This window comes from Saimiri boliviensis, chromosome 19 (genome assembly GCF_048565385.1).
Source record: "Saimiri boliviensis isolate mSaiBol1 chromosome 19, mSaiBol1.pri, whole genome shotgun sequence".
Classification (NCBI taxonomy): domain Eukaryota; kingdom Metazoa; phylum Chordata; class Mammalia; order Primates; family Cebidae; genus Saimiri; species Saimiri boliviensis.
Window position 1 is genome coordinate 26,734,460 of NC_133467.1, and position 20,112 is coordinate 26,754,571.

A 20,112-nucleotide genomic window follows, 5' to 3' on the forward strand; every position below is an offset into this window, starting at 1 on the left:
GCGGATCACCTGAGCTCAGGAGTTTAAGACCAACCTGGCCAACATGGTGAAACCCCACCTCTACTAAAAATACAAAATTAGCTGGGCATGGTGGCATGCGCCTGTAATCCCAGTTACTCAGGAGGCCGAGGCAGGAGAATCGCTTGAACCTGGAAGGCGGAGGCTGCAGTGAGCTGAGATCACGCTATTGCACTCCAGCCTAAGTGACAGAGTAAGACTCCATCTCAAAAAAAATAATAATAATTTATAAATTACTCAACTATGCAGTCTATATACAGAAAAGTATACAATCATGTATCACGTTTTTCTCTTTTGTGCTTGGGAGATTTTGATCAACATCATGAGATTTATTTACACCACTGTGGTAGTCATTGCTATAGAATAATATAGCCAGCAAAAAATCACATCATTGAAAAAATATCGGCCGGGGTGCACTGGCTTATGCCTGTAATCCCAACACTTTGGGAGGCTGAGGCAGGAGAATTGCTTGAAACCAGGAGGCGGAGGTTGCAGTGAGCTACTGCACTCCAGCCTGGGTGATAGAGCTAGACTCTGTCTCAAAAAAAGAAAAAATATTTAACATGGCAAAATGCTTAAGTAGGCCGGGCGCGGTGGCTCAAGCCTGTAATCCCAGCACTTTGGGAGGCCGAGGCGGGTGGATCACAAGGTCAAGAGATCGAGACCATCCTGGTCAACATGGTGAAACCCCGTCTCTACTAAAAATACTAAAAATTAGCTGGGCATGGTGGCGTGTGCCTGTAATCCCAGCTACTCAGGAGGCTGAGGCAGGAGAATTGCCTGAACCCAGGAGGCGGAGGTTGCGGTGAGCCGAGATCGTGCCATTGCACTCCAGCCTGGGCAACAAGAGCGAAACTCCGTCTCAAAAAAAAAAAAAAAAAAAAAAAAAAAAAGCTTAAGTATACATCATAGGGAGGGGGAAGGGAGGTAGGGAGTGATGGGGGAGAGGGAGGGGGAAGGAGGGAGGGGGAGACAGAGAGTGTGAGAGAGCACATGAGCAAGAGAGAAACAGTATCCAAAAATAGCTACATGTACAGTAGCAGACATCTCACACAGGTTAAGTACTTTGAAAGCGGAGCATGGCTCCTGAGCCCCTGAGGCTTTGGGCAGCTCCTGAGGAACTCAGATTGCCCATCAAATCATCACTTCAAAACCAGCCCCATGTAGTGTTCTGATGGCTACAACTTATTTTGAAATGCATTTTAAAAAGGATGATGCAAATCAATACAGCGAAGTGTTTGCTGTAGACTTTAGGTGGTCGCTATATGGATAGTCAATGTCCAATTCTTTCAACTTTTCTGTGTGTTTGAAAATTTTCATGATAAAATGTTTGGAAAAAAAGGTAATCCCAGCTCATTTCCCAGCGTTTAGCAGTTTTGGCTAGGCTATTGTACTGTCCCCTGGAGGGAAGAAGAGAGAAAGAAAGAAAGAGCCTGGGCAGCGAGGAGAACAGAACTTGGCAGGTGGGAGTGACAACAATCCCATGGTATACCGGTGCTGCCCCTCCAACCTCTTTGAGCTTTGACCACCAGACAGAAGAAGGGTCAGAGCATGGCAGGGCCCAAAGGAGCAGTCAGCATGCTTCAAGCGATCGCTCATGCGCTGCCTATGGTGGGCAAAGCGCCCACGAGCCCGCAGCTCCGGTGTGTGTTCTGCCTTCAGCTCTAAAATTTCCACCCCTGGTAACAGACTGGCTTCAATCCTTGCTTTTAACCTAGGAGGGTTACCCTGCTTTGGAATGTATCTAGTCATCCTTACAAATCAACCAACAAGATGGTAAATCCTGCCAGGCACGGTGGCTCAAGCCTGTAATCCCAGCACTTTGGGAGGCTGAGGCGGGTGGATCATGAGGTCAAGAGATCGAGACCATCCTGGTCAGCATGGTGAAACCCCGTCTCTACTAAAAATACAAAAAATTAGCTGGGCATGGTGGCGCGTGCCTGTAATCCCAGCTACTCAGGAGGCTGAGGCAGGAGAATTGCCTGAACCCAGGAGGCGGAGGTTGCGGTGAGCCGAGATCGCGCCATTGCACTCCAGCCTGGGTAACAAGCGCAAAACTCCATCTCAAAAAAAAAAAAAAAAAAAAAAAGAAGGTAAATCCTTATTTTCAAAAGAGGTTAAGTAATGTTCCCAAGGTCTAAAACAGACAGCGACAGACTGGGGATTCCCATTCAGATTCGTTTGGTTCCAATGCTCCCCTTCAGCCTCACTTGAAAAGTTAAAGCTGAACTGACAATGTGGTCTAAGCATCTTCCTTAAAAGAGAATTTGGGGTAAGCATGTAGCTCAGTCAATAAAAATAAGTTTCTCTTAGCTCAGCAAAATAGGCCTCACTTTTTTTTTTTTTTTTTTTTTGAGACGGAGTTTTGCTCTTGTTACCCAGGCTGGAGTGCAATGGCACGATCTCAGCTCACCGCAACCTCCGCCTCCTGGGTTCGGGCAATTCTCCTGCCTCAGCCTCCTGAGTAGCTGGGATTACAGGCACGCGCCACCATGCCCAGCTGATTTTTTGTATTTTTAGTAGAGACGGGGTTTCACCATGTTGACCAGGATGGTCTCGATCTCTCGACCTTGTGATCCACCCACCTCGGCCTCCCAAAGTGCTGGGATTACAGGCTTGAGCCACCGGGCCCGGCCTCACTTTTTTTTTTTTTTTGAGTTGGAGTTTTGCTCTCGTTGCTGAAGCTGGAGTGTAATGGTGCGACCTCAGCTCACAGCAACCTCCATCTCGTGGGTTCAAGTGATTCTCCTCCTCAGCGTCCCAAGTAGCTCAGATGATAGGTGCCCACCACCATGCCCAGATAATTTTTGTATTTTTAGTAGAGACAGGGTTTCGCCATGTTGGCCAGGCTGTTCTCGAAGTCTTGACCTCAGATGATCCACCTGCCTCAGCCTCCCAAAGTGCTGGGATTATAGACATGAGCCAACAGGCCTAATTTCTAAAAACTCCTCCTCGCCACCATGGTTCACAATAACTCTCATCAGTTTTCTCTTTCTACAGTCTTCATCCTGGGCTGCTCTCTGAGGCACACCTGCTGTTCCTCCAAGGGCTGGAGGCACACACTGCAGTGGGCTGGCTCCATCAGTCAGCGGATCCTGGCCTGTCTGTACAGCTGCAGAGAGCAAGGAGTCGCTGGGTGCCTTCCAAGCTTCCCTGCCCACATTCTCTTCCAAAGTGTAGAAAGTCAGCATGAGGAGGAAGCCACCGTAGTTATTAAAACAAAAAGAGTGTGAATTCTGAACACTTCTTTGAAAATAAATAAAAATGACTGACCCTCCAGCCTATCCTTGAAATTCAACACATTTGGGGCAAACAGGCCTTTTAAAATTAAGCCACCACCTGGGCATGGTGGCTCACACTTATAATCCCAATATTTGGGAGCCAAGATGGAAGGATCACTTGAGGCCAGGAGTTTGAGACCAGCCTGGGCCACACAGGGAGACCCCTCATGTCTACTTGGGAGCCTGAGCCCAGGAAACTGAGGCTGCAGTGAGCTATGATTGCACCACCGCACTGCAGCCTGGGGCAAAGGAGAAAGACTCTGCCTTAAAAAAAAAAAAAGAAAAGGGGCCGGGCGCGGTGGCTCAAGCCTGTAATCCCAGCACTTTGGGAGGCAGAGGCGGGTGGATCACAAGGTCAAGAGATCGAGACCATCCTGGTCAACAAGGTGAAACCCCGTCCCTACTAAAAATACAAAAAATTAGCTGGGCATGGTGGTGCGTGCCTGTAATCCCAGCTACTCAGGAGGCTGAGACAGGAGAATTGCCTGAACCCAGGAGGCGGAGGTTGCGGTGAGCCGAGGTGAGCCGAGATCGTGCCATTGCACTCCAGCCTGGGTCACAAGAGCGAAACTCCGTCTCAAAAAAAAAAAAAAAAAAAAAAAAAAAGAAAAGAAAAAAGGTATCTCTGCCAGAAGCTACCTGTTTACAGACAATAAACTTAAGGATACAGTATTTGCTTTAGGTCAAAGTTTACAAATCACAAGAGTCAGCTTCCAGACTCTAACCTTTGGACGGGATGCTGGGCTCTCTGGCCAAGTACAGGGTTACCTTGTGTCGGCCCAGCAGTTTTCAGCTCACTTTCACTGTTCACAAGAATCCTATTAGCTCCACTTTATAGAAAAGGAAATGGAGGCTCAGGTAAATGACTGCAGAGCTAAGGCCAGAGCAGGTTTTAGAATTCTCCCCCAAACCACTCCAGGTAGCCCAGAAAACACATTCATATTTGGTGGCTTAGTCACTGACTTCTATTTTTCTTTTTTTTTTTTTTTTTTTTTTTTTTTTTGAGACGGAGTTTCGCTCTTGTTACCCAGGCTGGAGTGCAATGGTGCGATCTCGGCTCACCGCAACCTCCGCCTCCTGGGCTCAGGCAATTCTCCTGCCTCAGCCTCCTAGGTAGCTGGGATTACAGGCACGCGCCACCACGCCCAGCTAGTTTTTTGTATTTTTAGTAGAGACAGGGTTTCACCATGTTGACCAGGATGGTCTCGATCTCTTGACCTCGTGATCCACCCGCCTCAGCCTCCCAAAGTGCTGGGATTACAGGCTTGAGCCACCGCGCCCGGCTATTTTTCTTAATGTAAGAGGCTAGGGTAGGTAGGTAGGAAGACAGAGAAGTGCCTTTTGCATAGATGTCTCTGTCACAGCAAAGTGACTGCTCCACAATCTACAGTTAGAATCTACAATTAGAAATTAATATTTCCTACTGAACTCTTCTTTTAAAGTATCAATGCATTAGGTTAAACCTGATGGGCATTTGCACCCTAGTGAAAGTTACTCTCCTCATACTGTGTTAAGTTATCTATGGCATATGAATCTGGATGGGGACAAACAGAGTCAGGAACAGTTAAGGCCTTGGAAGGGCAGTGAATTCACAGTAAGGGAAGTCAGAGGCTGATGCTAAAGCAATGGTTTGCAGAGGGTGCACACTCAGTCATAGGGACAGTGGGCGTGCCTGGGGCAGCAGTGTGCCTGTTCTCCCTGAGGGTCCCCCGCACAAAGCCTTGAACACATCTACAGAGGTGCAGGAGCAATGCCTGAAAAGATGTCTTCGAGAAGGGTGGCAGAATAGCCCTCTCTGACACCTCCTTGCACTCCTACCAAGTGAGGTGTCCTGCTTCATACACCGTAACTACCTGCATGTAAAACAGAGCAGGACCACGTTTGTCTGCCATCTTCCATGCCAAGCACAGCGTGCATGCTCATAGATACTTATGGAATAAATGATGGGAGCGGCAACTCCAGGTGTCTTTCAGAATGACCACCACCAAGCACCCCATCCCCTGAACACACACCTGAGATCATCTCCATCATCTGGCACAGTGTCTGGTATAAAGTACACACCTAACCAATTTTTTTTTTCTTTTTTTTTTTTTGAGACGGAGTTTCGCTCTTGTTACCCAGGCTGGAGTGCAATGGCGCGATCTCGGCTCACCGCAACCTCCGCCTCCTGGGTTCAAGCAATTCTTCTGCCTCAGCCTCCCGAGTAGCTGAGATTACAGGCGCACGCCACCATGCCCAGCTAACTTTTTGTATTTTTAGTAGAGACGGGGTTTCACCTTGTTGACCAGGATGGTCTCGATCTCTTGACCTCGTGATCCACCCGCCTCGGCCTCCCAAAGTGCTGGGATTACAGGCTTGAGCCACCGCGCCCGGCACACCTAACCAATTTAAGAGTCTGTTTCTTCCCTCAAAAGTATCCGTTGAAACCACAGAAGACACTGGATGTATTTAAGAAAGACTGGTTTATGACTAATCCAGAAAGAGAAATTCTTAAGAGGAATTCAGAACACAGAGAAAACTGTCATAGTTGCTGAAAAATATAAATGCAATAGGGAGAGAAAAGTTGTTACACCTTCTCTTTCAAGGAAAGAATCAGCTCAATTAAATCAGCATTCAAAAAAACCATCATTTGCTAAATCATTATTTTCTGACGATTCCAAGGTCAAGAGATGGACATTCCCACTCCTCAGAGAGTGGCTTTTGTGTGTGCGGGTGTGTACCAGGAAGGGGATACAGCTCTGCTCATGGTGGCCACACCCTAGGCAACCACAGCCACACCCTGGGTTGTGCCAGCCCCAGAGGTAGCAGATAGCCTCCAAGGACAGGGTGGAAGAACTGATAGCTGGCACCCAAACGATCTCTGGCGTGAGCACGCATGTGAACTTCACACCACATTTTGCTGATTATATACCTGCTCTGTGTCACCAGAAACCCTTTTATGGACCCAATAAGATAAGGTTCTTCAGAGTGGGACATTTGCCCTCAACTTTCTCTCTTACATAGTGCCAGATACACAGTCCAACAGTCCTTCCTGAGCTGAACTTTAATACAAGTGTAGAGTACTTTGCAATTCACTTGGTTATATCACAGCATTTGTTAATCATTATGCAGTTTTCTAGATTAGTCACAAACCAGCAGTATAAATTATTATTTATGAATTGAAAGCTGCTACCACATCAGTCATGCGTTTCAGTGATGGACTCCATATTTAACAATGGCCCCATGAGATTGTAATGGAGCTGAAAAATTTCTATTGCTTACTGACATCGTAGCCACTGTGCCATTGTAACATCATAGTACAATGCATCATTCACGTGCTTGTGGTGATGCTGGTGTAAAAAGACCTACTGCTCTGCCAGTCATATAAAAGTATAGCATGTAGAATTATGTACAGCACATAATACTTGATAATGACATAAACTACATAAATGACAGTTACTGGTTGATGTAGTTACTATACTATATTTTTTAGCATTATTTTGAGTGTATTCCTTCTACTTAAAAAAAAAAGTTAACTACAAAATAGCTGCAGGCAGGTCCTGCAGGAGGTATTCCAGAGGTATTCATAGACGAGGACAGCGCACACATGGCAGGTGTGTCCATGTGACTTTCCAGTGGGGCAAGATGTCGAGGTGGAAGACAGGGATACTGATGATCCTGACCCTGTGTAGGCCTAAGCCAATGTGTGTGTTTGTGTTTGTGTCTTAATTTTTTTTAACAAAAAAGCTTAAAAAGTAAATATGAAATAAAAATAAAAGCTTTACAAATAGAAAAAATTTCGACAGAGGCTATCAGCTCAAAGACAGTGTAAGTGTTCTGAACTGAATGCTGTGGCTTCTTTAGAAAATAAAAAAAAAGCCGGGCGCGGTGGCTCAAGCCTGTAATCCCAGCACTTTGGGAGGCCGAGGCGGGTGTATCATGAGGTCAAGAGATCAAGACCAACCTGGTCAACATGGTGAAACCCCGTCTCTACTAAAAACAAAAAATTAGCTGGGCATGGTGGCACGTGCCTGTAATCCCAGCTACTCAGGAGGCTGAGGCAGGAGAATTGCCTGAGCCCAGGAGGAGGAGGTTGCGGTGAGCCGAGATTGCGCCATTGCACTCCAGCCTGGGTAACAAGAGTGAAACTCCGTCTCAAAAAAAAAAAAAAAAAAAAAAAAAAAGAAAAAGAAAGTATTTAAAACATAGAAAAATCATCTTACAGAATAAGGATATGAAGAATCAATTTTTGGCTGGGTGCGGTGGCTCATGCCTGTAATCCCAGCACTTTGGGAGGCTGAGGTAGGCGGATCATGAGGTCAGGAGATTGAGACCATCCTGGCCAACATGGTGAAACCCTGTCTCTACTAAAAATACAAAAAGTCAGCTGGTGTGGTGGTGCACAACTGCAGTCCCAGCTACTCGGGAGGCTGAGGCAGGAGAATTGCTTGAACCTGGGAGGTGGAGGTTGCAGTGAACCAAGATTGCACTGCACTCCAGCCGCGGTGACCCAACACGACCCTGTCTCAAGAAACAAAACAAAACAAAAAACAAAGAAACAATTTTTATACAGTTACAATGTGTGTTTTAAGCTAAGTGTTATCATAAAAGATTAAAAAGTTTAAAAATTATAGTAAAAAAGGTTCAGTAAGCTAAGGTTAACATTATCGAAGAAAGAAAAATATTTAAAAATAAACTTAGTGTAGCCTAAGTGTACAGTGTATGTAACGTCTGCAGTAGTGTACAGTAATGCCCGAGGCCTTCACTCACCACTCACTCACTCACTCACCCAGAACAACTTCCACACCTGAAGGCTCTGTTAACGGTGAGTACCTTCTACGGGGGTACCATTTTTTGTCTTTTATACCATATTGTTATTATATCTTTTCTATGTTTTTAGATATGTTTAGACACACAAATACCACTATGTTACAATTGCCTACGGTATTCAGTACAGTAACATGCTGTGCAGGTTTGCAGCCTAGGAGCAACAGGCTGTACCATATAGCCGGGGTGTATAGTAAGCTATACCATCTAGGTTTGTGTAAGTACCCTGTACGATGTTCCCACAATGACAAAATCACCTAACACATTTCTCAGAACATATCACCATCATGAATGAACACATAACTGTAGTTAAAGGTACCTAGTTTTCCCTCTTACACACTGTTGGGGGAAGTGTAAGATAGAACCATCTAGAGAACAGCCTGGCAATAGGTAAATTTTTTTTTTTTTTTTTTTTTTGAGACGGAGTTTCGCTCTTGTTGCCCAGGCTGGAGTGCAATGGCGCGATCTCGGCTCACCGCAACCTCCGCCTCCTGGGCTCAGGCAATTCTCCTGCCTCAGCCTCCTAAGTAGCTGGGATTACAGGCACGCGCCACCATGCCCAGCTAGTTTTTTGTATTTTTAGTAGAGACGGGGTTTCACCATGTTGACCAGGATGGTCTCGATCTCTCGACCTCGTGATCCACCCGCCTCGGCCTCCCAAAGTGCTGGGATTACAGGCTTGAGCCACCGCGCCCGGCCTTTTTTTTTCTTTTTTCAAGACAGGGTCTCACTCTATTGCCAAGGCTGGAGTGTGGTGGTTCTATCAGAGCTCACTGCAACCTTGATTTTCTGGGCTCAGGGGATCCTCCCAACTCAGCCTCCCAAGTAGCTGCGCTACAGGCACGCACTGACATGCCCAGCTATTTTCTGTATTTAAAAAAAAATTTTCTATTTAATTTTAATTTTATTTATTTATTTTGAGACAGTCTCACTCTGTCGCCCTGGCTGGAGTGCAGTGGTGCAATCTCAGCTCACTGCAACCTCTGCCTCCCAGATTCAAGGAGTTCTCAATGTCTCATCCTTCCAAATGGGATTACAGAGGCCCGTCACCACACCTGATTACTTTTTAAAATTTTTTTAGTAGAGATGGCATTTTACCATGTTGGTCAGGCTAGTCTCTTAACTCCTGGCCTCAAGTGATACACCTGCCTTGGCCTCTCAAAGTGCTGGGAGGCCAGCCTGTATTTTTTTGTATTTTTATTTTTTTAAGAGATAGGATCTTCCTGTGTTGCTTAGGCTGGTCTCAAACTCCTGACCTCAAGTGATCCTCCCACCTCAGCCTCTCAAAATGCTGGGAATACAGCCATGAGCCACAGCACTCAGCCGGTAACATTGTTCATGTTCTTTGGCTCATTAATCCTACTAGAAATCTATCCTGAGGTAACAATCAGAAATGTAAACAAATTTGGTTTACATTTCAGAAACATTCACTTCAGCAATATTTTGCCAGCAAAACCAGACACACTACATATGTCCAATAATAGAGGGCCAATTAAATGAATAATATCCCCATTAAATAGAACATTATACAACGATTAAAAATGGTGTGTACAAATATTAAGGATGTTAAAACAGGCTCAATACACAGCAGGTTAAATGCGGAAAAAAGAAAACAAAGTGTATGTTGGATAATCTTGGCTTTCTTAATAATAGAAAAAAATTAAGAAAGTATTAAAACCATAAGCATAGTTATTTCTAGATGGCTAGATTATAGATTTTTCTTTGATATTTTCTGTAATTTCCAAAATGAGCAGATATATATTTTTAAAAGTTATATTAAAAGTGGCCTGACAGCCGGGCGTGGTGGCTCAAGCCTGTAATCCCAGCACTTTGGGAGTCCGAGGCGGGTGGATCACAAGGTCAAGAGATCGAGACCATCCTGGTCAACATGGTGAAACCCCGTCTCTACTAAAAATACAAAAAATTAGCTGGGCATGGTGGCGCGTGCCTGTAATCCCAGCTACTCAGGAGGCTGAGGCAGGAGAATTGCCTGAACCTAGGAGGCGGAGGTTGCGGTGAGCCGAGATCGCGCCATTGCACTCCAGCCTGGGTAACAAGAGTGAAACTCCGTCTCAAAAAAAAAAAAAAAAAAAAAAAAAAGTGGCCTGACAATAATTATTCATTGAGAAGACAGAAGAACAGGCAGTATGGAATGATGGAACCGAAAGATCAGACCTGACTTCTGTCACTTATCTGCTTGCTATGTGCAGTGTACACAAGACAGCTTTGCAGCTGAATATGGTTTTGGAATCAAATCATCTGCATTCAGAACATGGTTCTCATATTTCCTAGTTGAGTGTCCTTGGGAATATTATTCAATAGCTTTCAGCAGCCTCAGTTTCCTCCCTTGCGACATGGAGATAATAATCACCTTGGAAACATGCTGAGGGAATTAGATGGACATACTGTCTATAAACATTCATCATGGTGCCTGACACATAGGAACGACTCAATAAATGTTATATATTATGTTACATCTATTACACATGTTAATGTTTGGTTAACTGTCCTTGACCTAACTCAGTGGGGATATTTGGCTGAATGATAATGAATATACATTTAGAATTTATAACCGCCATTTTAAAATAGCAGCACTCAGAACCACATATATCCCCCTCTTTTTCTGAACTCTCAGGAGCCAGTCATGTTGAAATATATACTATTAGGTGAAAGGCACAAGCAGCCAGAAGGAAGGAGGACTTTAGCACTGACTATGACAATTGCAGTCATTCAAACCCCTCCTGCAGCCAGAACTGCTCAGCACTGCATGAGGGTGACCGTGCATTCATTTACTTATTCAGGCTTACTGAGTGCCTGCTATGTGCCACGGACTGGGCTAGTGCTGGAGACGAACAAGGAACAGCAGAGGTTGGTTCTTCCTGACACTCATTGTCTAGCAGGGGACGCAGGCAAATAAGTAAACAAGTATCCTGTTCCAGATTTTCCCCTTCCTAGCAATGATCACAAACTAGGTATAACAGAACAAAACAAAAACAAAATAAATAGGTAGGGAAAGGCAGAAATAGGATGAAAGAGTTTCTATTCTTACTTTCCTTATTAGCCATTGCAGAGGTAGCCACTCCTAGTTAACTGTCTGTCGGCAGTCTTAAGTCAAAATAGATCAGTCAAGAGAACATTAAAAGGTTTAACAGGAATTTGAATTATCTATTTTTTTTAATTAGAAAATTTGTCACTTATTTAAGAGTAGAGATCCTTTTGGAAATGTTTTTACTCCTAGTGGACTTCAATACTGTTTTATGATTCATTTTTCCCTGTGGAAAACCTACAAGACTAGAGATAGCAGGAATAGGGGAGTCAGACAGACTGGATTCATAATCGCCTCTGCAAGCTTTAGGATGTATCTAATTTCTCTACAAAACAGGGTAAACACTATCGACTTACATCACAGTGTGGTTTGGAGAATTAAATTAGATAAACTAGATATGTACCTGGTAGAAACACCTAATAAATGTTGGTCCAAATATGAAGAAATAAATACTGGTAAGTGTACACGTCTGTCTACATATATAACAGTTCCTAAATGAGGAGATATTGGTTCTTCTACACATCAGTTGTATTCTCTGACTTACATATTAGTTCTGATATTGTTTAAAATAATTCAAATTTGGGCCGGGTGCGGTGGCTCACGCCTGTAATCCCAGCACTTTGGGAGGCCGAGGCAGGTGGATCACCTGAGGTCAGGAGTTCAAGACCAGCCTGGCCATCATGGTGAAACCCCATCTTGATTAAAAAAAACAACAATATACCCCAGTTCCAGAGTTTCTGGTTCAGTCATGTTAGGTGGGGCCTGAGAATTTTCATATCTAACTCGTTCCTAGGTGATGCTGATGATACTGGTCAAGGACCACATTTTAAAAACCACTGTTCTGAGCAAAAGCAAAATTTGCCGGAGGTGGTGATTCTATACGATTCAAAACCACAGGCAGCGTCTTGTCTTGGTGGTCCATATTCTACCATTATCTTTGGAGGCTCCTGAGGTGTTCCTTCTGTACCACTCCTGAGAACAGAATGGAGCTGATGAGATCAGAGGCTGTTGTGCAGAGTAAGCTCCAGCTAAGCCCTTCACAATTACACACTGACAGTGTGCCCAGCAGAAGCCTGATTTCTTCTTTCAGCTTTAACAGAGGCTCAAGACAACAAAGCAAGTATGTAAGCCAGCTCAGTATCTTCAGAGTCTTTATTCTGTGACCACCATTGGGTTCTCAGATCTAACTTCATGGTCATGGTCACTCACCAGACCAGATTTTCCCAGAGTCAAATGAGTCAGAGTTCTAGGCGCTCCATCCTTCAAAAGTAATGCTCATTATGCTACAGAATGATCTCTCTGGGATCATCACTTCTAATACCATGGATCAGGCATACCTCAACTTCTGAACAATCAGCGACATGACTTCAAATGAAAGGCCTGTTTAAGGATTCAGTGGGACTTCCAACTAACTTCTCATGGCATTTTTCATTCCATCTGGCAGAAATAGTAAAACTGAAAATATCACTACTACAAATATAACACCTAACTATAAGAACTGGTATCCATAGCATGCTTCTATTTTTTTTTTTTCTTTTTGAGATCTGTCTCACTCGGTTCCCCAGGCTGGAATGTAGGGGTTCGATCTCAGCTCACTGCAGCCTCTGTCTCCTGGATTCAAGCAATTCTCATGCCTCAACATCTGGAGTAGCTGGGATCACAGGCATGTGTCACCATGCCTGGCTAATTTTTATATTTTTAATAGAGACAGGGTTTTGCCATATTGGCCAGCTGGTCGGAACTCCTGACCTCAAGAAGTCCACCCTCCTTAGGCTCCCAAAGTGCTGGGATTACAGGTGTGGGCCACCGTACCAGGCCTAGAGTGCTTCTTTTATGACAGGCACTGTAATAGAGTTCAGAAAAATTAACATTTTCCATCCTTACAACAATCCCATTTGGTAGTTACTATTATCATCCCCATTCTATGGATGAGAAAAATGAGGCAAAGAGAAATTCAACAAGTTGCCTAAGGTCCCACAGCTGGTGAGTGCACAGTTGGGGTCCGAATGTAGGCAGACTGATGCCAGTGTCCATGCTCTTTGCTACTAACCCATTGCTGGGTTTGTCCCTTACTCTGAAGTTAAGTTACCTTTTCCCATGGGAAGCACAGAGGGGGAAGCCCTTCGAAACGTTCCATTCAGGGGCAATACTGCTGCACCCTGGGCTTCTACTCCAGGAGCAAAGGGAAAGAAATAGCCAGGACACAAGAGTCTAGGGGAGGGGCAGATCCACGATCTTTGGAATACTTTACATATAGGATCATACAAAGAGAGGCAGTTTTACTTTCTCCTTTCCAACGTGGATGTCATTTATTTATTTTTCTTGATTAATTGCCCTGTTTAGGGGCAATGGAATGTTAAATGCAAGTGGCAAGTGCAGACATTCTTGCCTTGTTCCTCATCTTAGGGGGAAGCATTTATTAGTCTCTCACCTTTAAATATGGTATTAGTGGCTGGTTTCCACAGATGCGCCTTTTAATAATTTTTTTTTTTTTTTTTTCTGAGACGGAGTTTCTCTCTATCACCTAGGCGGGAGTGCAATGGCACGATCTTGGCTCACTGCAACCTCCATGTCCCGGATTCAAGCGATTCTCCTGCCTCAGCCTCCTGATTAACTGGGATTACAGGCATGCACCACCATGCCCAGCTAATTTTTGTATTTTAGTAGAGACAGGGTTTTGCCATGTTGGCCAGGTTGGTCTTGAACTCCTGAACTCAAGTGATCCACCTGCCTTGGCCTCCCAAAGTGCTGGGATTAACAGACATAAACCACCGCACCTGGCAGGGATTTTGTTTTGTTTTGAGACAGGGTCCCCCCTCTGTCATCCAGGCTGGAGTGGAAGTGGCCCAATCAGGGCTCACTGCAGCCTCCTTGACCTCTGGGCTCAAGCAATCCTCCTGCCTCAAAAATATCTGGGATTACAGGCATGCGCCACCAAGCCTGGCTAATTTTTTTGTATTTTTAGTGCAGATGGAGTTTCACTGTGTTGGCCAGGCTGGTCTCGAACTCTTGAGCTCAAGCAATCTGCCTGCCTCGCCTCCCAAAGTGCTGAGATAATAGGCATGAGCCACTGCTCCTGGCCCTATGATGTTTTTTAAAAACACTTCTATTTGTAAGTTTTAAATGTATCAGTGTATTACTTGCCAAACATGATTGTTTTGGAGGACATTCTCAGGTTAGGGGAAGAAAGCAAGGTATAGGTTGTTGTGGGCAGCAAAAAAGCCCTAGGCCATGGTGGGTTTTCAGGTGTAGATTAGGAAATATGCTCTGGTAAGCAGCAGGGCCCCAAGGTCTGTGGGTGGTAGAATAACCCTCAGGGCAAAAACTTCAGTGTAGCCAGAGTCAGCGGACATCCACTGGGTTTTAAGTAAGCTACAACACACTCTTACAAAGTTTCAGTTTAGGAGTGATCAGAGGTGGGCTTAAGATGAAGCAATGTTGGTCTAACTCCTAAAACATATGCTCCATTCCAGTGTTTGAGTTAGCAACACAGGGGTTCATTATGGCACCTGACTAAGGTACTTACCTCTAGAAATTTAACTGACAGAGTTTCCTGGGAACATAGCTATTCTAATGCCAAAACTTTGCTCAACCTTTCCTCTAATTCTTGCTTCTGCTACCATTTGCCTTATCTCACTGAGGCAGGGTTCCTTCAGTTACAAGGCTTACCCAGAAAGCTTCCTGAACTACATTGAACAGAACACTCTTGGGGTAAAGTTCTCCTTCACTACTTTCCAAGTCCCTCTTGGCTGCCCATCAGAAATCCCCCAGGGCACAATCAGCATTTCACAAACAAAGCAAAGGGCAGGCTTTATGGGTTTGGGTACTTGCCTCAAATAATTTACCACTTCTGAGCCATGAGGTGACACTACCTTTTATTTTACTAAGTGACAATGAGATTGGGGAGAGAAGATTGTCTTTCAGCTCTCTCTCCTTGTTCCCACATACATAAAATCCAGCTTGGACAATGGTAGTCCCTATTTCTGTGTGTGATTTGCTCTCCTCAAATTGTACTGAAATGTTTAACTTTTTTTTTTTTTTTTAATGTATCCAGGGATGGGACAATGACAGAGCATTCACAGATTAACTTGAAGCCATTCTCCAATGTTTCATTAAAATCCTTATTTGACTGCCTGTGCTATTCCAATCTTCCTTACATGGCAAAAATCAACATTTTAATAAGAGTAACACAAAAGGATGGTAACATAAAGGGCTGGTCTGATCATACCAAATGGACTTCCCTGAGTCCCAAACACCAGATGGTAGATCTGAACACTCTGAGGTGGTGCTGGGGGTCCACCTGGCTCACTTAAAGCTCCCCTGGATGGTTGTCCAGCCTCACTTCTGCATCCAGATGTTTCCACCAAGGAACAGGCCTCAAAATTATCTCCAGCCAGGGGAGCTGACCCTCCATATAATGCTCAATGGAGCTCATACAATGCTCAATGGAGAAATTAAAGAGCCTAGAGGGAAGAAACATAAAAACAATTCTTCTTATTTTCTGAGACAGAGTCTCACTCTGTCACTCAGGCTGGAGTACAGTGTTGCCATCTCAGCTTATTGCAACCTCTGCCTTCCAGGTGCAAGTGATTCTTAGGCCTCAGCCTCCCGAGTAGTTGGGACTACAAGTGTGTGCTACCATGCCTGGCTATTTCAAAAGAGATGAGTTTTCGCCATGTTGACCAGAATGGTCTTGAACTCCTGATTCAGGGGATCCACCCACCTTGGCCTCCCAGAGTGCTGAGATTACAGGCATGAGCCACCACGCCCAGCCCATAAAAAGCAATCCTCTTGTTCACTGCACAATGTATATATGTACTAAAACATCACACTGTACCTCATGAACATGTCCAATATTAAATGTCTACTAGAAACAAAACTTAAGCTGGGCACAGTAGTGCATGCCAGTAATCCCAGTTACTTGGGAGGCTGAGGTGGGAGGACTACTTCAGCCCAGGAGTTTGTCACCAGTCTGGGCAACATGGTGAAACTCCACCTCAGAAGGACAACACACACACCCACACACAACATCTTTAAAAATGTAATTATCTGTTTCTATGATAGGAGAGAAAAGGGAAGTCATGGGGTTTCTTTGGGTTCAGACTACATTTTCAAAATGCTAGTTCCAGTCCACTTCTGCATTAAACAGATGCTAAAATCTGTTTGAGTGTCAAACTTTCACATGACTGCCAGATTTCAATTACATTTAAAAGAAGGAAAAATAACCTAGGTGATGAGAAGTAACTATCCCCCAACAATTGCACTAAATATTCTGTAGATTGTTTTCTAAGGGCTAAAAACAAAAAGTTGAGGCTGGGTGCAGTGGCTCACGCCTATAATCCCAGCACTTTGGGAGGCCGAGGAGGGTGGATCAAGAGGTCAAGAGATCGAGACTATCCTGGTCAACATGGTGAAACCCCATCTCTACTAAAACTACATAAAAATTAGCTGGGCATGGTGGCGCGTGCCTGTAATCCCAGCTACTCAGGAGGCTGAGGCAGGAAAACTGCCTGAACCCAGGAGGTGGAGGTTGTGGTGAGCCGAGATCGCCCCATTGCACTCCAGCCTGGGTAACAAGAGCGAAACTCCATCTCAAACAAAAAAAACAAAAAACAAAAGTTGAATAGAAATCATATTACTGACCCAGCACTTGGTTACTGGGTTCAAGTGAGGCAAACCGCAGCAAGCAGGTCATAGAGTGGGTCTTTCCCAATATCTCATAGTCCATAGTCTTCAACATGCATCAATGTTGCTTGTGGAATATCTGAAAAGTGGAAGCTAACTATACATTAGGAGGAATGGAAGATCTGTCCCTTTAAGAGGTAAATGTGTTGTTGGCTGGGCGCAGTGGCTCAAACCTGTAATCCCAGCACTTTGGGAGGCTGAGGTGGGCAGATAACAAGGTCAACAGATCAAGACCATCCTGGCCAACATGGTGAAACCCCGTCTCTACTAAAAATACAAAAATTAGCTGGACCTGCTGGCACACGCCTGTAGTCCCAGCTACTTGGGAGGCTGAGGCAGGAGAATTGCATGAACCTGGGACACAGAGGTTGTAGTGAGCTGAGAGCAAGACTTTGTCTCAAAAAAAAAAAAAAAAAAAAGAGAGAGAGACAGAGATAAATGTGTTATAATCCAAATATATTCAGCTGTATAGTTAAATAGCCATAGTTTGACCTTATAAAATTTTCAAGTTTCAGATGTCATTTTTATTCCAACACTTGGGTAAATTGTTAGTACTGAAAACAATTGCTTAATACATGGCTGCACTGGCTGGGAGTAGGGGAGGGAAGATCAGCAGGAGCTCAAGTTCCAGTGAATGGTTCTTGGTTACAGAGCACAAGCTTGCACTCATACAAACTCTGTTAAAGCCAAATAAGCAAATTACCTGCTTTCTTCTTCTCCGGAGTGTGCCTTCTGTGTAGTAAGGCACTAAACACACATGCCTGAATGGAACTGAAATATCCTTTGAGAAAAAACTGGCAATAATGTTCTTCAGGAATCTAAGAATACTAGATTTATAACAAGAGAGAAGAAATCCCAGGTTCCCCTGCAGGTGTGAGGACAAACTTTCCCAGATTCCTGACACAGAAGGTTTTATGGGAGAAGGTCCCCTGACACCTAACCTAGAAGCCCTGGGCTTTGCTAGACCCTTTGGAGCTGAGCTTCCCAAGAGATGTGATCCCAGGGACAGTCCACTGGATGATTCCCATGGTCTGAAGGCAGGAACCTCAGAGGGCAGATTATGTGCCCAAGGTCATACAGTGATCACAGAGCAGAGCCCGGATCCTCACACCCCCAGGGAGTCTGGCTCCCGTTTGTGCTCTCAGCCCTTTGCTATGTTGTCTCTCAATGAGGTTGAAAAGCAAGTTTGACCACACCTGACATCTTCTAAAACATTTCTCTTTTTTTTTTTTTTTTTTGGAGATGGAGTTTTGCTCCTGTTACCCAGGCTGGAGTGCAATGGCGTGATCTCAGCTCACCGCAACCTCCGCCTCCTGGGTTCAGGCAATTCTCCTGCCTCAGCCTCCTGAGTAGCTGGGATTACAGGCACGTGCCACCATGCCCAGATAATTTTTTTGTATTTTTAGTAGAGATGGGGTTTCACCATGTTGACCAGGATGGTCTCGATCTCTTGACCTCGTGATCTACCTGCTTTGGCCTCCCAAAGTGCTGGGATTACAGGCTTAAGCCACCGCGCCTGGCCATCTTCTGAAACATTTCTACTTCTCCAGACCCTCTACTGAGTACAAAATGTATTAACAAGAAGATAGAGCAAATAATTAACTTCAATTTTACCATTGATTAAAGTCTAAGATGTTTCTAATTGGAAGAAGAAGAAAAAAAAACCTTTGGGAAAGGAGAAACATTTTCTTTTTAATGATGTCAGCACTGCAGTATGACTATAGAAAGGAAAAAACTTCCTCCAGTCTTTCAGGATATAGGTTTGCAAGGAGCAAAGTATCAGAAACTGGCACTTCATTTATACATCATGATTCCCATATAGCTGTCCCTTAACTGGCATTACACACATTACACAGGAACCAAGAGTTATTGAGAAACTAAGCTATGACTTCCAGAAGGGAAAAAAAAAATCTCGAATGAGTCACATTGACACCACTTGGTAATTTTCTGTTACAAGAAATACAGGCAGACTGTAGTTAATTCATAGCAGCTGCTGAATCCGTTAGGGTACCAACCACTCCAAAGGAAGGAACCACCTAGGTTTGACCTTTTCATGCCTGTCTACACTTAGAATGAAGCTGTGGTACAACTGCTCACATTGCTTATTTGTTTTTAAAATAAAATATCACTTATTTATTTTTAAAGAGTGAAATAAGGTAACTAAATCTTAGAACTCAAGTTACAGTTCATGAACAGATTAACTCTAGAAAGAACTCAGAGGGTAACAGCAAGATCTATGATTCTAAAGGATAAAAATCCTTAAAGGCATTTGTGAATACATGTGAAAGAAAGTACAGTTTTCCTGTTGCCTCATTACAGTGTTTCTCCTCAAAGACAGAAAGGCAGGTAGGTAGGTAGATAGATTGGTAGGTAGGTAGGTATTGTAAGAGAGAGTGAAGGAAACTCAGTCAGGAATTTTATTATACATAGCAATAATTTACCTGCTGCTAACTGCTAAATTCTTTTTGTTTAGCAAGATGGTATGCTCATAGTAGCATTAACAAATTGGGATGCAAAAAACAAAAACAAAAACAAAAACAGTAGCAGTATATTCTTCTAAACAAATATTGCTTTAAAGTGTGAAATGGTTCATGGTCAATTGTGGTCGGTAATGGTGTTCCAAATATAGATTCAGAAGATTTAAGCATGAACACAGGGCACGATATGTTGAAATACAGATAGATGTGCAGTAGGCACTAAATTGCTTTTGATAGATTGATTTGACATCCACCTCATTCCAGACTGCTCTTGGGGCTTTCCGGCATGTCTTTGAACAGTGGATAAAGCCCTTCTTTCCTGTATGTTCTTTCTCGGTGCTAACCTCTAGGCAAGGAGGTTCTCTTCCAGGATCCTGTCTTTTCAGAACCCTAGGCCAACAGGAGGAAGTCGAAACAAAGGAGACGGCTGCGCTTCTTCAGTTTTGTTTCTTAATCTAAGGAGGCCCCTGTAGCGCAGTTTCTATGGTTAGCGACAGTCTCTCTGCCAATTTATATATAGTAACATTGGTTAAAAAAAATCACTTGACAAAGTTTTCTATTTCCGTAACATTGTGTCAGGAGGGAAGCTTGAGGGAAGCTTAACGGAAAGTCTTCCCAGGGATGAAAGTATTTGTTTTGATTTTATATATTAGTTTTAATTTCTTAAATTCATCTATGACAATAAACATTCTTGATCTGACTCAATGTGCTCTCAGAATCCACTGAAATAAAATTTAGCCTGTAATTCCGACCAATAACCTTGGGTGCCTCCCAGAACTGCAGGCTCCAGGTGATCTAC

The 20,112-nt window shown here is 44.0% G+C and overlaps 2 protein-coding genes across 3 annotated transcripts in view; one reads left to right on the top strand and one right to left on the bottom strand.

Moving 5' to 3' along the window:
- The window catches only part of MGST3 (microsomal glutathione S-transferase 3), a 28,088-nt gene that overhangs the window by 6,798 nt on the left and 1,178 nt on the right, over window positions 1-20,112 (bottom strand). The gene's annotated exons all lie outside the window — the stretch shown is intronic.
- Window positions 1,570-18,298, top strand: LOC141582171 (UPF0764 protein C16orf89-like). The gene is made up of 3 exons (XM_074389749.1): window positions 1,570-1,661; window positions 9,028-9,108; window positions 18,160-18,298. The coding sequence occupies exons 1-3, from the start codon at window positions 1,570-1,572 to the stop codon at window positions 18,296-18,298; spliced, it is 312 nt and encodes a 103-aa protein (XP_074245850.1).

What these genes read in the sequence shown, in the direction of transcription:
- LOC141582171 (XM_074389749.1), top strand. Translation starts at nt 1,570, where the DNA reads ATGGCAGGGCCCAAAGGAGCAGTCAGCATGCTTCAAGCGATCGCTCAT. An exon ending in CCCACGAGCCCGCAGCTCCG is followed by an intron (nt 1,662 to 9,027) that starts GTGTGTGTTCTG and finishes ATTTATTTTGAG; the next exon opens with ACAGTCTCACTCTGTCGCCC. An exon ending in CTGCCTCCCAGATTCAAGGA is followed by an intron (nt 9,109 to 18,159) that starts GTTCTCAATGTC and finishes TCCTGGGTTCAG; the next exon opens with GCAATTCTCCTGCCTCAGCC.